This window comes from Colletotrichum higginsianum, chromosome 8, assembly GCF_001672515.1.
Source record: "Colletotrichum higginsianum IMI 349063 chromosome 8, whole genome shotgun sequence".
Classification (NCBI taxonomy): Eukaryota; Fungi; Ascomycota; class Sordariomycetes; order Glomerellales; family Glomerellaceae; genus Colletotrichum; species Colletotrichum higginsianum.
In genome coordinates, this window is record NC_030960.1 from 636576 (window position 1) to 652251 (window position 15676).

Consider the following 15676-nt stretch of genomic DNA (forward strand, 5'->3'; position numbering starts at 1 on the left):
TTTGCCCAAGTCCTGCACACAAATTCACACTCGTTTGGCTAATCACTTCTAACCTCTACCAAACAGCTTCTTGGCCGTCGCCCGTCTGGTGGACGACGGCGCATACTCGCCCTGGTCGTGATAGCTGCCGTATCCGTTCGCGTGCTGCTGCTCCGACACGGACGATGCCGAGCGGTGGCTGTACGCGTCCGACGCCGCCTCCTCGGGCCTCAGCTTCTGAGGCCGGGGAGGGGGCGGGGGTGCCTGCGCAGGCGCCCCCTGCTGCGAGGGCGCCCTGTAGTACTCCTCTTCCCACTCCGAGTTGCTCGTGTTCGTGCGTGGAGGCTCCGCCCGTTCAACTCGATGAGGAGCCGGGGCCTGCGCCTGAGGAGGAGGAGGGGGAGGGGCTTGCGCGGGCGTCTGTTGACTGCTGTAGCCGTGGTTGCCGTTGGTCGCCAGAGACTCGGCGGCAGAGGGCTGCGTCCGTGCTGCCGGGCGCTCGTAACGTTCCTCGCGTTCATCGCGAGAGCGCGTCGAACGGTTTGTTTCCCGGCTCGGGATCGTGTTGGAGGTGGTGGTGGTGTTGTTGTTGTTGTTAACTGGCTTTCGCGTCGTTGTCTGACGAGGTTTGTCTTCGTCAGAGTCGGAACTGTTGTCCTCGAGGTCGCGGTCTTCATCGGCGTACTGTGGAACGCTAGTTAGCATCGTCGAGTCAATGAAGGTGAAAGGATATCGACTTACCATCCTCAGCTCCTTACGCATGGCCAAGCTGGCGCAGATGTCGCGAGCTTCCTCGATCGCCGTCTTCTGCGTCTTGAGCGTCATCCTGCGATCACGCGTCTCCTTGTTCTCGGCGGCAATCGCCTCAACAGTCTCGTTCGGCATGCTCAGGATTTCAACAGAATTGAAGATGCTGTACATGCCCTGCAGCAGATGTCTCTCGACGACCTGTGTGATGGTGTTGCGGATGAACGTCTTGGCCGCCAGCTCATAGAAGATCAACATCTTCTCACACACCTCCTGCGCCTCGGTGTAGGTGGCACCATCCTTGCTAGACTCGATCTGCCACTTGCGGAGACGCTCTTCGTACTCGGGGTCGTAAGGCTGGATCTCGAGGTTCATGTCCTGCGTGAGGTGCTCGAGCTCCTGCTGCGCATCCGCCATGAGTTTCTTCATCTGCACATCCAGGAACTGGTAGCGCAGCGGCTCGCGCATGCGTTGCGGCCACGCGAAGTCAATGACCTCGCTGAGGAACTCGTTACACACGACGCCGAGGTTGTCCTTGTGTTCCTGCGCGAGCTTGGGCCAGTTCTCCGAATAGCTCTGGAAGAGCATGTAGACAGCGCGGGGCTTGGGGTCCATGGGGAATTCGGAACCACGAATCTGGCGGAGCAGCATCTCGACTTCCCTGCCGACGAACTCTCTCTTGCTGCTCTCGCTGATGGTGACGCCGTCCGCGGTGCCGGGTGCTGTCGAGGACGAGAACCCGAACTTGCGGCCGTTTTGGCGGATTCGGTGTGAGAACTTCTCATTCTCTTCAATGGCGCGGGCACGCAAGTTCTGAGCGGGCGTGCCGCGAGGGTCTGCCGTCGCGCGGAAGAAGTTCTTACGGGGAGGGTTCTTGTAGAAACCGTAGACGGCTGGAATGACCAACTCCTTGGAGGCCGAGAAGAGCTCGACGAGCTCGATGCGCATCTCCTCGACCGTGTCCTTGCCAGTGCCCATGGACTTGAGCTCCGTGTCGCAGTCGTCGAGCGCCGTCTGGATTTGCTTGCGCAGCGTCTTGACGTGCCGGCCGATGTGGCGTTGCAGCTGAACGCTGAGCTTCTGCTTCAGGGCGTTGGCGCCGCACATCGAGCTGGGCAGGGCGCGCCACTTGCCACGGCCAAAGAACTCCTCCTCACGCTGGCGGCGTTCGCGCGCTGATGGCCAAGGTTGGCCCTGGTCGCGGGGACCCGGGTTCAGGAGGACGTACCAGCCCAGCTTGAAGTAGTTCTGCTTGTCCCTGTTCTGGACAAGCTCGATGAATTTGTCTTCCAGGCCGATAGACTCGCAGAGGTCGGGTTTTGTCAGGACGCCGATGGTGCGGCCGCCAGATGGATCGAAATGGCGCGCCTTGGTAAGGATGGGCGCCTGTACGTAGTCTGTGTTGCCGCCAACGACGGCGAGGATGATGGTGCGCGAGCTCTTCATGTAGCGGTCGCAGAGGGTCTCGATGGTCTTGATATCGTCCATCGACTGGTCGTTGTTGGCGTTCTTGACGAGACCAGGCAGATCAACCAGCGTGAGCAGAGGCATGTCGGGACCTCTCTTCTCGACCACCAAGATATCACGGGCGGCGAACCTGCCGGGAATATTCTTTGGCGCAATCAGGTCCACAGCCGACCTCATGAGCGACTCGAACGACATGCCGACGTCGACGGCGCCGCCAAATTGCTTCAAGCGCTCCTGCTCCTTGAAAGTCTTGTTCTTGTCGGGGATGATGGAGACGTTGAGGCTCGGCTCGTTGGATCTGCGTAGACGGATTTCGGTCGCGAAGCGCGTGCATGCGCCTGCATCGCGGGGGAAGGGCGTGCCGGTGATGGCCTCGAGCACGGAACTCTTTCCAGCCGACTGGTCGCCGACGACGACGATTTGGGGCAGCTTGACATTGTCGAGCTGGGCAAATTGCAGCTTGTCAATGAGCTCGAGCAGGCCGCGCTGCTCGTTGGCCATGTCGGCCGTACCCAGCGCCGAGTCGATATTCGGAGCCATGTCGCGTTCCGGTCTGAATGAGGCGTTAGTTGAGGGATTACGGCTTGTAGCTGGAAGCTCGTACAATGATCCCATCACGTACGGTAAGAGTGTGAAGGGGGGGAAGGTTGTTGGCGGAGGGAGGAAGTCTTGGACCCAAGAGCTTATAGTGGATGTCTGACTGGGGAGGGACACCCTTTTAAAGAGGGTACTTGAAACTGCGGCTTGCCCAGAATAAAGGCTATACGTGTGTAATTACGCAGTTACGCAGCCAAGCATAAGTCCGCTGCCTGAAAGACATGTGCGGCGTGTCTGTCTCGATCGAACATCACATGTGCCCCATGAGGCTGTGTGTGTGGTGTGCCGTGTGTCCAATGGTTGTTAAACCGGTGCCTGGATCTGGGGTTCCGAGTCGTCGCAAAGCAGCGTCGTCAGCGCGCTCATGACAAGCCGGTGACGACTAACGACCTATTGGGGGGGGGGGGGGGGCGTGGGGAAGCGCAAAGCTTCGCCTGAGTGACTGCGTCCTGCGTTGCCACCGGGGAACACGCTGGTGCATCAGGGCAATAGAGTTGGCATTCCATGGATGTTGCTTGGCTAGAGGCAGCCCAGAGTGAACGGCCAGCCCGTCCGTTTGGACCCTTTTTTGGCACCCGTGGATCATGGCAATACAGGTACGGGTACCGCAATTTCGTCTGTCACTCGGCATCGGATAGCAAAGCCGAGACCAATAGAGAAAGAGAGAGGCTCAAAAGGCTCAAACTAGGCTTGCCAGGTTTCCAGGGCGGAGAGACTTTCTGAGAAGCAGGAGGAAAAAGGAAACCGATCCCATGTCGCGAGTACGCAAAGCCACCGAAATGGAGACGGAGACCAATGGGGTTGTGCTGAGGTTGGACGAATGACGTCGATAGCTCGGCTTAGCACAGCCTCAATCGTTTCCCTTGGAGGGGCACACTTTTCTCTTTCGGCTGTCAAGTCAAGCTTATTGACTCGGACCAGAGAGGGATGGATGGTCTGGTTTTCTGTGCTTGCCTAGCCTACATGACGAGGCGTACGCGTATTAAGGGCTGCTCGTGTGCTCCAATCATTTGGGCTCAGTTGAGCCCGTCGGGGGACCGAACGGTTTAGTCGTCTGGAATCGAGAGTCGAACAAATCGTTATTGGTGCGCTGGGGAGGCCGTCGAACGTTGGGCGCGCCAAGGCAAAGACGGCTTGTGTTTTTGCCACTGTTTTTCTTTTCTTGCTGGGCTGGACTCCAGGGATCTGCTGGGGAAACAGGTGGGAGGGAGTGGCGGTGCAGCCCCCATTCAGCCACATTGATCTCAGCACTAATCCTATGACTAAGCGATACAGGCCCCCACTGGTCATGTGGCTGTGAATGTGGCTGGTGCAAGGTCTGTTCTTCTGTGGCGATTCCGTCTGCTTGTCCACATCCTCCCTTCTTTGCCTCCCTCCCTCGTCTTCGCCATCTCCCTCGCTTCGATATTCGGCGGTCCCAATCAATTGCGATGGCTTCACCCCTCACGAGCATCATCTCATCTCTCCACAGTGATAACAATGTTCAGACGTCTCACCATATGTCTGTTGACATCATGCGCCTCGTCTCCGGCATTGACTTCGCAGATCCGTACTCCGTGCGCCTCTCATATCGAACTCCAGCATCTCCTCAATACCTGAACTCCTGCCCAACAAGCTTCTCGCTCAACGCCCAGAGCATCTCCGCGTCAACCTTGCTCCGCGCCCAGGAGAACACCTCCTCCTTCCACGGGTCCGCGATGTGACAGTCCGTCAGGTACTCCCCGTTGTTCTCCCTCAGCTCCGGCGCAAACGCCGCAAACACGTGCGTGGCCACGCCCAGGTCCAGGTCTTTGGCCTTGATATGTCCCAACCCCCACATGTACTTTGAGCCCGCCAGCACATCCGCCTTGCGCAGGTCCTCGAGGAACGCGGGGAAGTCGTGCGCCTCGTGCGCCCCGAGGTTCGTGGGCACGTAGCCCGGGCACAGACTGAACGCTGTCAGGCCGTTTTGGGCGGTGTGGTCGCCCAGCCTCTCGGCGAGCGCGACGGAGAAGAGACTGTTGGCCGTTTTGGACTGCCCGTACCCCATCCACTTCTCGTAGTGCTTCCCCTCGTTGAAGTTGTAGTCCGTCCAGCGCACGTGATGCAGTCTGTGGGCGCTGCTGCTGACATTGACGATGCGCGGCGACGCCGAGGCTCGGACTTTTGGCATGATGAGGTTCGTGAAGAGGAAGTGCCCGAGGTGGTTCGTCTGGAACTGGCTCTCGAAGCCGTCTTCCGTCAGCTTGTACGAGCCGGCCATGATGCCGGCGTTGTTGACGAGGACGTCGATCTGTGGGACGTCGGCCCATGTGTTGACTTCCTCGGCGGCCTTGCGGACGTTGGCAAAGGAGGCGAGGTCGAGCACGAGTGACTTGACCTTGATCTCGGGGTGTTCCGTGGCAAGGTCGTTGACCAACCTCTGGAACTTGGATGGTGAGCGGCCGGCGAGAACGAACACGGCTGGCTTGGCGACGGCAACTTGCTTGACGAAAGAGTCGCCGATGCTGCCTGGCGAGACCCCCGTGACGAGGATGGTCTTGCCCGCGATGTATGGAGCGTAAAGCGGCACCAGCTCGCTCGCTCTGGTCTCTTGGTTGTAGGCGGGAGCCATGGTTGTTCAGCAGTTGCAAGTTGTGTGATTCTTGTTGAGCTTGGGGATCCGGAAGACTGGCTTCAAGTTGTCTTGATTCGAGGTGAGAAGGCGGGGTTGAGATGGTGCTGAGGTGTGAGATATCGCCTGGGGAATCTCGTTCTCTTATGCGCGAGGTTCATGACAACCTGCCCATTGCAATGCTAAAGCCACGGCCGCTGGTACCTTACTAGAGTCGGTCTCAAACACTACTATGCACAGCATCACATCGTGCTCCACGCCGCCCCGGCTCTGACATTCAGCTCGCCATGCCTCCTCCACTCAACCGGCCCCAGGGCCATATCGTGCTGTCTGCGGAGTTAGTATTAACCTTTTCTCTGTTAGGCACCAGAGGGTGTGAAGAACGAGAAGGAAGCAACGGAGTTAACGGCTGTAACCCATATTATCCCCATGATGGATGTCCTGGAACAGATGGTATTAGGGGGACGCTCGACAGCAGACAAGTTGGCGGCAGCGAGCGAGAGACAGAGGATGTCTTTGGTCTCATAGTATCTTCTATTGCGCAGGGGTGGCGCCCTTCAACGTTCGTCTAGTATGAATTGCCCATGATATCGTCAACTCCCAGCCAAGCCGATACCCAATTGCCCAAACTGGCCAGGTTCCAGCGCCACCAAGATGTGTTACAGGTGGATCATCGCGGTCGTCGTCCTTCGCCCAAGAAAAAACAAAGGAGAAATAAACTCCAAAATTATACCCGATCCCCTTTGCTCCCCTATTCGAAGATCTGAGCGGGCTTCAGCTATGAGCGCTGCGCCCACTGCCGTACGTCGCGCCGGTGCTGCTCGGGGCCGGCGCCGAACCCCACATGTTCGCACCGCTGCCGGAAGCGGTGGTCATGGGCCGGTACCCACCGACGGCGTGGAACGGCGCCTTCGAATCGGCTTCCGAGAGCCAAGCATTGAGGGTGCTCGACGCGCCGGCTTGTTGGTATGTGTATGTCTGCGGGGTCTGGTCTCGACGAGGTCGAGGAACCGATTCGTACGTGGAATGGGATTGAGTTTGGTTCGGGGACGAAGGCATTTTGAGGGTTTGGGGGTGAAAGAGACCTGCGCTTGTTGTGCTCGATTTGAAGTGTGACTGGAGGACTTGGGCGTTGGCGATGTGTAGAATCGGCGAGCGAACAAGCAACCAAGTGAGTCAACTAGAAGTCGCATCGTAGCTTTATATTTTCTTGCGAGACTGGTCATCCTCGTCCTCATCCTCATCCTCTTCCTCATGGCAATGAGGATTGAGGAACGAGGAGTGAGGGGTGAGGCGGTCCATTCCTCTAACCCGCACGCAGCGCCGGCAGGGTCTTTTTGTTGGACTTTTTACTTTTCCCCATGACCTTTATATATGTGCATCGCGTCACGGCCAGATCGGGCGTGTAAGGTGTGTGCTGCCAGGGAAGCCGACGATGATGGCCAAGACTCGCCACATGGGCGAGAATGTTGGTGTGGTTTAGGCGAGTCGGTTCAAAAAGACCCGGCGTATTCGGAAGCAAGGGTTTTTTGTGCAACTCCTACTCAATACCAGCGGCAGCCGCTACTGCAAGGAACGTCTTGGGCGATTCATGGTGTCCTTGCGACAGCGATCCAGACACATGGCGAGCACGGCAAGCATGAGGGTGCCCCCTGCAAAAAGACCGCGCGCAAGGGCAGCAGAAGCGATGGGATCGCGATGTGGATTGACAGTCTAGTGAACTAGAAGATCAGGCGCAGTGATGAAATGTCATTGGGCGCCGTTCGCTGATGACTGATGTTCCTGGATCCAGCCCAAGAATGAGCTCGCTTATGCAGTGTCCTTTTGTCGTTCTTGGGTTGGTTAGTTGGTCGCCTCGACGTGACCTCGGTGCTTGGAAACTGGAACTCGAGAACCCCATTCTGCCGAAATGGATTAATCCCCAATCCTGTTTTGACCTTCTCGGCCCAGCAGGCAATTATCGCCCGTCAAAAGGCCCACGCATGCGAGTCCGGTCTGAGCAGTGCAGGCCCCGTACCAACGTCGGCTTCAAAAGAAACGCCATCATTCCTAAAGAGAAGCCCCGGGTATCTATTTTTCTGCCCTAGATCATATCAAGGAACAGTTTGTCCTTTCGTAACGGTAGTCTTACAGTCCCAACCTATCGTACAGATCGCATACTTCATCTACATGTCGTTCCTACGTGGCTGCGGGTTTGCCATCCGAGTCGAGATCAACTGCGCTCCCAGCCGCCCGTGTTGAACACCTGACCAATCGCACCGAGGACGGTATCGACGATTGACTTGACGAAGCCCTGTCTCTTGCTCTTGCCAGAAGAGTCCCGCAGGGGGTCTTCGCTGCCCATCGTCGGCAGGACGTTGTCGCTGGCAGACAGGCTCACGAAGAGGGCGAACGGAATCAGCCACACGCACAGGCCAAAGTACGAGGCAATCTCGGTGAAGGTCGGGACATCGGGCTGGTCGTAGTATGAGTGCATGTTCGCGTACGATCGCTGCTGGGCGGCAGAGAAGTGGCGGAACCAGAGGTAGTGGTTGACGAGCACCAGCACTGGTGAACGGGTTGTTAGTCTGGAGCTTTCACGCAGTAGGTGCTTAGTGGACCATGCACATACCGCAAGATGCAAGAAATAGAGGATCTGTCAGCCTGACGAAAGGGAAGCGCCGCATGTTTCCGAGGTAGACAATGTGCGAGACGATGCCCATGAGGGTCAACTTGAACGGGAACCGGTCGACGACGCACAGCAACAACTGCAAGCCAATGACCGAGTATATCAGCTTCGTGAGCAGGCGTTTCGCAAAGACGGTGTGTTCCTCGACAAGCTCCGAAAGGTAGTAAAGACCCGAAGCTGTTCGAACCCATGTTAGCACATGTCTAGTCCTGTCTGCCAAGGGAACCCCGGGATCAAGACGAACCGATGGCGAGGGTGAGGAAACAGAAGCCCACGATGGAGCCGAGGTAGCCGACTAAAGGTAGAATCCACATGGTGGCGACAGTGTTGTGTTGTGAGGTGCTGGACTGCGCAGCATGAGTGTGCAGTGGAAGAAGAGGGAGGAAGAGAATATCGTGTTGGTGGGCAGTGGTGATGCCAGCTCACAGAAAGCTCCCTTACACAAGGAAGCAGTGGGCTCCGAAGCTATGACGGTGGGTGGTGGGCGGGAGTGGCTGGCCTCATACGCTCTCCCTACAGGGCCACAGGGCAGGGCCACTGGGGAGGGCCACAGCGCGTCGGGATTTCGCAAGCGTGGCCTTTGCGCCGGAGGCCCGGGTAATTCCATGATCCGGGGTCGATGAGATAAGCGACATCGTCACTGAGTGCTGTCCGAGTCTCGACCCCTACCGCACCACAAGCTGCTTATCGATTAGCACTCAAAACAATCACATACAAAGTACCCAGTCCCTCGCGTTATCTTATCGATAACCAATTGCACCCCCCCAGTTGCGAATTTTGAGGATTTTCCCCCGACACAAAATTCACCGCCCGACTCTTGAATGCGCCGGCGCGAAGACTGAGTGCACTATACGGATTGAAGGAACGACAGTAGCCTCCTGATTCGCATACCCGAAGCCAGACTACTACCAGATTTCGCCCATCATGTCGCGCCCTGAGGATACCCTGTAGGTCCAACATCTCTCTCCCCTCTCCCCTCCTCCAGCCCCGCCATGGCAACACATGTTAGCTAACCAAGCCTCTTCCCCCCTCCTCAGCGCGGCCGACATCCACTACAATGACACCGAAGCCCGCAAGTACACGACGAGCTCCCGTATCCAAAACATTCAGGCGTCCATGACCCGCCGCGCCCTTGAGCTTCTCGACCTCAAACACCCCTCCCTGATCCTCGACGTCGGCTGCGGCAGCGGCCTGTCCGGCGAGATCCTCTCCGCCGAGGGCCCGGAAGACGGCGGGCCGCACACCTGGGTTGGCATGGATGTCTCGCCCTCGATGCTCGACATCGCCCTCCAGCGTGACGTCGAGGGTGACCTGCTCCTCGCCGACATCGGTCAGGGCGTGCCCTTCCGCGCCGGCTCCTTCGACGCCGCCATCAGCATCTCGGCCATCCAGTGGCTCTGCAACGCCGAGAGCAGCGACACTTCCCCCGAGGGCCGCCTCACACGGTTCTTCAACGGACTCTACGCCTCATTACGCAGAGGCGGCCGCGCCGTCTGCCAGTTCTACCCGAAGAACGACACCCAGCGCAACATGATCACCCAGGCCGCCGTCAAGGCCGGCTTCGGCGCCGGTCTCCTCGAGGACGACCCGGAAACCAAGAACGTCAAGCTCTACCTCGTCCTGACCGTCGGCGGCACCGCCGAGGGCGGCCGCGGCGGCGACATCACCAACGTCGTCGACGGCATGGACAATGTCGACGTCGAGGATGCGCGGAGGAAGGCCAACGCACAGCAGAGCGGCAAGGGCGACATCAAGAAGGGTAGCAAGGCGTGGATCGTCAAGAAGAAGGAGCAGATGGAGAGGAAGGGCAAGGTCGTCAAATCCACGTCCAAGTACACCGGACGGAAACGCAGGGTTGCCTTCTGAAAGACGACGGGAACCCAGGGCTCGGGATGGTTTGTTGCGAGGTGTCGCATGGCATGGCGTTAAAAGGATACAGGAAAACATTGCTATTTCAGATATTGAATGCGAATCAGATACCCTCAGTCGAACACCAGATGGGCCATTTGGTTCTGTCGTCGTCACTTTACTCTCGCATTCTTTACGGACACGAGAACCCACGGCGTTAGTCATGGACAGCACAGGTATATCTTTCAGGGGTACAAACCACTGGTGAGAAACCAAACTGGGTCCCGCGGTCCCGTCTTACTGCATGTGCGGTGAAAATGCTACGTGGGGGAGGGCACACTTAGTAGTCGTCGACCAGAGCCCTTGATTGGGCGTCAATGGTTCACAACTTCTGCAAAATCATCTTTCTGCAACATTACATGTAGCTCTCGCAACACCCTGCCCAATTCCAGCGCGTTACAGCATGATGCCGTGGGGGTCATGGACTATGAGAATTCAAGTCCAACATCTCATTCGGCTAGATACAAGCCTCTTGTCGACGCTGATCTGGAGACTGAGCCAGGGGAGCTCAGATGGGCTCTGAGATGTGTGACGGTGGCCCCGGGACATGGCTCCGAACCGGTTCGCTGTAAGCTGGTCGACTTCACCCTCGGCCGAGCCCAGCAAACGTACGAGGCACTTTCATACACCTGGGGCGACCGGATGGACCAAGCAACGATCCATCTGGACGACAAGCCCCTCGATGTGACGAAGAACCTCGAAACAGCTCTGCGCTGTTTACGGAGACCGAGGGCGGAGCGATTGCTATGGGTCGACGCGATTTGTGTTGACCAGAGCGACGTTGCCGAGGTCAACCTCCAGGTTCAGCGGATGTGGGCGATCTACCAATACGCCTCGCGAGTCGTCGTCTTCTTAGGGGAAGAAAAAGCTGACAGCGTCCAGGCTGTCGCCTTGGTGGAAGCCATAGCCAAAGACGTGAAGGTCGGCGACTACGACCGGATTACGAGCATGTTGAACGTCATGAAAGCGAAGAGCTCGAGGCTGGCCCTTCAACGATTGATGAGGAGCCCCTGGTGGAGCAGAGCCTGGGTCGTGCAGGAGTTCTCCGTCGCCGCCGCCGTCGTCTTCGTCTGCGGGAGCGTCGAGATGTCCTCGGAGGTGTTCGGAAAGGCGCTGGAGGTCCTCCTCGATTACCGGTTCAACGCTGTCATCCCGCCGCGACAAGAGTACTTCATGAGGGAGATCGCGGCGACGCCCATCAGCCACCTCTGGACGGCACGGAAAGAATACCAGGCGACGAAGCCGACACTGCCGAAGCGCGTTCCCCTGAGCCTGCTGTATCGGTTCCGCGGGTTCGGAGCCTCGGACCCCAAGGACAAAGTGTTCAGCCTGTTCCACATCATGGGCGAGATCGCAGCCCTGAGGCCCGACTACACGCGGTCGGTGCGAGATCTCTTCAAGGATATCGTGCGGACCTCGATCGAGCTCTCTGACGGTCTGCAAATACTGTGCCATCACAACAGGATGGGGAAGAGCACCCTCGACCTACCGACGTGGTGCCCTGATTGGTCCATCAAAAGAGGTCAGAGAATCCTCCTGTGGCAGAATGGATATACTGCCGGCGGAGACAGCAAGCCTGTCGCCAGGTTTGAAGAGGACAAGCTATGGCTACAAGGCAAGCTCTTGGACAGGATTCAATGGCTCGTGTCGTTTGAGCCAAAGGTATTCAGGAACAAGGGCCTCCTCTTTGACCAGATTAAAACCATCGAGGCCAGGATCGTCCAGCAGGGGATCTCACAGCGGGGTGAGGGCGCATCTTCCGTCCCCAGTCTCGAGTCGTTCCATCGGACCATCGTCGGGTCTCGAGTCCGGGAGAGAGGACCGCAGCACGGAGCCATCGTGCTGGGTGAATGCGACGCCGAGATGTACTGGGACGCATGGCACGAGCAGATGATTGCGGCCCCTCATGATGCACTGCACGGAAAGGCCAAGGTGTACAACGATGCCATCTACAGCGCGTTAGCGGGACGGTCGTTCTTCGCGACGGAGAAAGGGCACATTGGCTTGGCCGATAACCCGGCAGACGCGGGCGACGTCGTGGGGGTGTTTCCCGGCAGTCGTGTGTTATTCTGTCTGCGAGAGACGACGTCCCGGCCCCCAAGAGCAGTTGGGGGGTCTGAGGATCGGTTCGAGTTGATCGGGGAATGGTAAGTGTGTTTAGGAACGATGCGCACGGGAAGATCCTTGCTAAAATGCGATAGCTACCTGCATGGCTTTATGGACGGTGAAGCAGCCTCGGGCGATGAGGACACGTCCAGTCTCTGTTTGATATGATGCGGTGCATGCAACTCTCCAGTGTTGACGAGTTTGATGGATTAAGAAAGACAGCACGCATCGTTCATACATTAGCGTAAGTAGCATCAATCAACACTTAATGGCGAAGTGTGCTTGGCTTGTTATGTTTCCAGTAAGGAAAAGGGAGCAGCACACATCAACAAGAGATCACCACGGCATTGGTTGTCCCCAACACCACCAACACAACAAAACAAACCAAAAGGTGCATTCGTTTCCCAAGAGGGCAACTCGATCGCGGGTGGGTAGCCAAGAGCCGAGGCCCCGGCCCGGCGCTGTCCCCCGCAAAGAGGAATGTCCCCTGGTTGGAGGCGAGATGATATATCATATGGGATAAATGGTCACACACGCCATGTTAGGTCTGGCGCGGGGGGGGGATATAAGGTGCTAATAGCGCGTCTATACCCCCACATCATCATCAGATTGCTGTCCATCCGTCGTCCTGCGTCATTTCATCCCGGAGCTTGTGATTCGACAAACAAACACCCTGAGCCTTCAACCACACATCATCATCATCGCTCTCCGGCCGCCCCCTCATCTTGATCAATAACAACAACATCACAACTTGGGCACAGTCATCCTTGCTACCTTTTGGCTTTGCTTACCGTGGGTCCAATCTTCAAAACTCCTCCCTTGCAGAACTCACCATGGCGTCAAACGACATCACCCCTGTCCCTGCACCATGGAAACTCAAAGGCGACGTCTACCTCTTCAGCTTCTGGGTGTCCAGGGCGCAGGCAGAGCATCCACCCACGGTCACCTACTCCCCGCTGGAGGCGAACTCGCCTTTCATCCGCCCGGACGGCAGCCGTCCGCTAGGTGGGCTCAGCATGATTCAGATCATCCGGTACACGGAAAGCCCCGTCGGCCCGTACGACGAGCTGATCCTGAGCCCGGGCTTCCACGAGTACACGGTCGAGGAGAACGGCAAGCGCGTCAAGAAGAAGAACGCGAGGATCACAAGGATCTACGTGTCCCAGAAGTACACCTGCTGGAACGGCCGAAAGAGTGAGCACCGGGGAGGGGGGGCTAAAAGACGTTGGTCACCTCAGTCAGTGGCGCATTTTGCTGACACCACATACCAGACTGGAACATTCCAAAGCATCTCGCCGCGTTCGAATGGAAGGAGAACTCGGACGGCAGCACGAGCGTCAAGGTCTTCCCTCACGACACATCGGGCGACGTGAGGGAATCGTCGGCGAGCACTGCCCCCTTATTCCAGGCCACCTTCAAGCCCGTCCCCTACGTCCCATCGTTCCCCCTCTCGCTCAACATCTTCAAGTACGTCGGCGTCGACGCCACTCTCGTGCAGCCCCCGCTTCCGGAGGGCAACGGCAGCCAGGGCGAGCTGCCGGGAACGGATCGGTGGTGCAGCATCGCGCCTGGCCAGAGTTCCAAAAGGGCGAGTCTGGGGTGGTTCGACATCCGGCAAGCGGACGAAAAGGGTAACATCGTCGGCGAGCACGAGAACTTCTGGCCCGGTCTGGGGCGTTGGCAGATTGGATTGAAGATGGAAAACTCGGACGTCACTTTTGCCGAACCAAAACACTGGGATGCGCCCAGATCAGTACTGTGATGAGTTTTATTGTCTCTCTGGTGGGTGGAGCAACCCTGGTCACTCTCGCTGCTGGCCTTCGGAGGATGGAATGTTGTTCGGTGTACTTTGTGTGTCTTTTAATCGGCTCATGGCCGGGTGCGTAAAAAGCTCGGCAGCTCCTTATTTCTTGGGCCTTTGGTGATTTATATAATAGGACGCTTCCTAATGTACAATGCATCTTCCGACTATGAACTCTCTGGGCAGTGCGTGTTCCACAAATGTCCCCCCCTCCTTTTACTCTCTTCGTCGAAAAGGTTGACGAGCAGGGGATAAAGGGGTTGCGACTCAAGTCCCCGGTCAGTCTACAGGATTCGGATATCAACCACGCGACAAGGTGCCATTGCAGCGTCTGGCCGTCACGCTCGGACTTTGGCCAACATGGCAGTCCATTCGAGGTTGATGACGGGCATGAAGGCATGGGCATCGGTGGGACCCTTTATGGAACTTGTGGGCTTGGCCGCACCGGTTTCGGGTTGCGTCCGCGAGAACACTACTTCAGAAGGATGGGGGCTTGTCACTTATCAGGCTTTCGATGCTATTAACCATCCAGGAGACGGCCAGTAAGCGCCAGAAAAGGCACAAGTCTCGTTCACTCACCGGCTAACCAGGTTTTTCGATTCTAGACCGGCCGCCGATACCAAGCACAGAAGAACGTGACAAAACAGACATCACGAACATGACCCTCCCCATCCCAGGTGTTTTGAGGACAGGTTCTTGAACAGTACATCGTCATTCATCATGAGTTTTGATTATGCCTCAAACAGCTAAGTCGTCAACGCCCCAGGAAGCCCGCTTTAAGCCCGGACTCTCTCCTGCCCAACCTTGGCGGCGATCTCCAGCCCCTCCGCGACGTCCTCGGGCTTGGAGAGGAAAGGAGAATGCGAGGCCTTGGACGAGTACGTGATGGCGTTGGGTCCCAGGAGGCCGGCCATGTTCTGCTGGACGACGAGGGGGATCGCCTTGTCGTCGTCGCAGAAGAAGTACATGGAGTCGATGTCGTGCCACGGCTCGTAGGTGACGACGTCGTCGAACACGACGGCGGACTGGTGCTGCAGCGCCTCGATGGCCTTCTTCTGGGTCTCGGGCTCGACGTCGTGGTAGAAGACCTCCTCCGGGGTCAGGGCGTGGACATAGTTGCCCTTTCTCTTGCAGTTAGTCACCGCCCAGCTCTGCCCTCGGACCTCTGTCTCAGCAGGCCAACCAACTCACCTCAATCTTCATCCACGGCAGGAATTGGCCGCCGAGCATCTCTCTGATGCACTTGCCAGCGGGCACCACGAAGGCAGTGAGGTAGACGAAGGTGATGACGCCGCCCTTCTTGCCCTCCTTGGCGCGCTGCTTGTAGCCGAGGCCCTTGACGGCGTTGGCGCCGACGAGGCCGCCGTACGAGTGGACCACCAGGACGATCTCCTTGCCCTCGTCGGCAAGTCTCTCAAGGACGGCCCTGACGGCGGCGGCGTCGTCGTTCAGGCCCTTGGTCGGGGGCTCGGCGCCCACGGAGGGGTAGGCAACGGCCTCGACGGGATAGCCTCGAGACTCGAGGATCTGCTGGGCGGGGGAGTAGCAGGTCTCCTTGTGCCACGCACCAGGCGCGAGAACGAAAGTGGGCTTGGCGGCGGACATTATTGCTGGCGGTTCAGTTGTTGGTTGAACAGGGGCTAAGCGAGGGAGAGTGGTGTGCTCGGTAGGAGAATTTCTAGAGATGCGGAAAGCTTGTATCAGTAAGGGTATATGCAAGGTGATGAGAGGAGGAGATAGCCATGCTGTTAAATATGATTGACAAACTCGTCAAGCCAACATCGAGTTTCGCTCACCGCAGGCCAATTCC

The 15676-nt window shown here is 57.7% G+C and overlaps 8 protein-coding genes across 8 annotated transcripts; 3 read left to right on the top strand and 5 right to left on the bottom strand.

Moving 5' to 3' along the window:
* Positions 1 to 48: 48 nt before the first annotated feature.
* On the bottom strand, positions 49 to 2808 carry CH63R_11203 (dynamin family protein; the record flags this gene model as incomplete). Its single annotated transcript, XM_018306177.1, has 2 exons — positions 49 to 663; positions 721 to 2808. The coding sequence occupies 2 exons, from the start codon at positions 2806 to 2808 to the stop codon at positions 49 to 51; spliced, it is 2703 nt and encodes a 900-aa protein (XP_018153018.1).
* A 1570-nt stretch (positions 2809 to 4378) lies between these two features.
* On the bottom strand, positions 4379 to 5383 carry CH63R_11204 (Short-chain dehydrogenase; the record flags this gene model as incomplete). The annotated part of the gene is made up of 1 exon (XM_018306178.1): positions 4379 to 5383. The coding sequence occupies one exon, from the start codon at positions 5381 to 5383 to the stop codon at positions 4379 to 4381; it is 1005 nt and encodes a 334-aa protein (XP_018153019.1).
* Positions 5384 to 6157: 774 nt separating this feature from the next.
* On the bottom strand, positions 6158 to 6442 carry CH63R_11205 (uncharacterized protein; the record flags this gene model as incomplete). Its single annotated transcript, XM_018306179.1, has 1 exon — positions 6158 to 6442. The coding sequence occupies one exon, from the start codon at positions 6440 to 6442 to the stop codon at positions 6158 to 6160; it is 285 nt and encodes a 94-aa protein (XP_018153020.1).
* A 1153-nt stretch (positions 6443 to 7595) lies between these two features.
* Positions 7596 to 8365, bottom strand: CH63R_11206 (Duf396 domain protein; the record flags this gene model as incomplete). Its single annotated transcript, XM_018306180.1, has 3 exons — positions 7596 to 7930; positions 7995 to 8228; positions 8296 to 8365. 3 exons carry the CDS (start codon positions 8363 to 8365, stop codon positions 7596 to 7598), a joined length of 639 nt encoding a protein of 212 aa, XP_018153021.1.
* Positions 8366 to 8975: 610 nt separating this feature from the next.
* On the top strand, positions 8976 to 9917 carry CH63R_11207 (Methyltransferase; the record flags this gene model as incomplete). Its single annotated transcript, XM_018306181.1, has 2 exons — positions 8976 to 8998; positions 9089 to 9917. The coding sequence occupies 2 exons, from the start codon at positions 8976 to 8978 to the stop codon at positions 9915 to 9917; spliced, it is 852 nt and encodes a 283-aa protein (XP_018153022.1).
* A 462-nt stretch (positions 9918 to 10379) lies between these two features.
* On the top strand, positions 10380 to 12233 carry CH63R_11208 (Het domain-containing protein; the record flags this gene model as incomplete). Its single annotated transcript, XM_018306182.1, has 2 exons — positions 10380 to 12106; positions 12161 to 12233. The coding sequence occupies 2 exons, from the start codon at positions 10380 to 10382 to the stop codon at positions 12231 to 12233; spliced, it is 1800 nt and encodes a 599-aa protein (XP_018153023.1).
* A 665-nt stretch (positions 12234 to 12898) lies between these two features.
* CH63R_11209 (uncharacterized protein) lies at positions 12899 to 13827 on the top strand (the record flags this gene model as incomplete). The annotated part of the gene is made up of 2 exons (XM_018306183.1): positions 12899 to 13259; positions 13337 to 13827. The coding sequence occupies 2 exons, from the start codon at positions 12899 to 12901 to the stop codon at positions 13825 to 13827; spliced, it is 852 nt and encodes a 283-aa protein (XP_018153024.1).
* Positions 13828 to 14642: 815 nt separating this feature from the next.
* CH63R_11210 (FAD binding domain-containing protein) lies at positions 14643 to 15471 on the bottom strand (the record flags this gene model as incomplete). Its single annotated transcript, XM_018306184.1, has 2 exons — positions 14643 to 14987; positions 15058 to 15471. The coding sequence occupies 2 exons, from the start codon at positions 15469 to 15471 to the stop codon at positions 14643 to 14645; spliced, it is 759 nt and encodes a 252-aa protein (XP_018153025.1).
* Between the last annotated feature and the right edge of the window lie 205 nt (positions 15472 to 15676).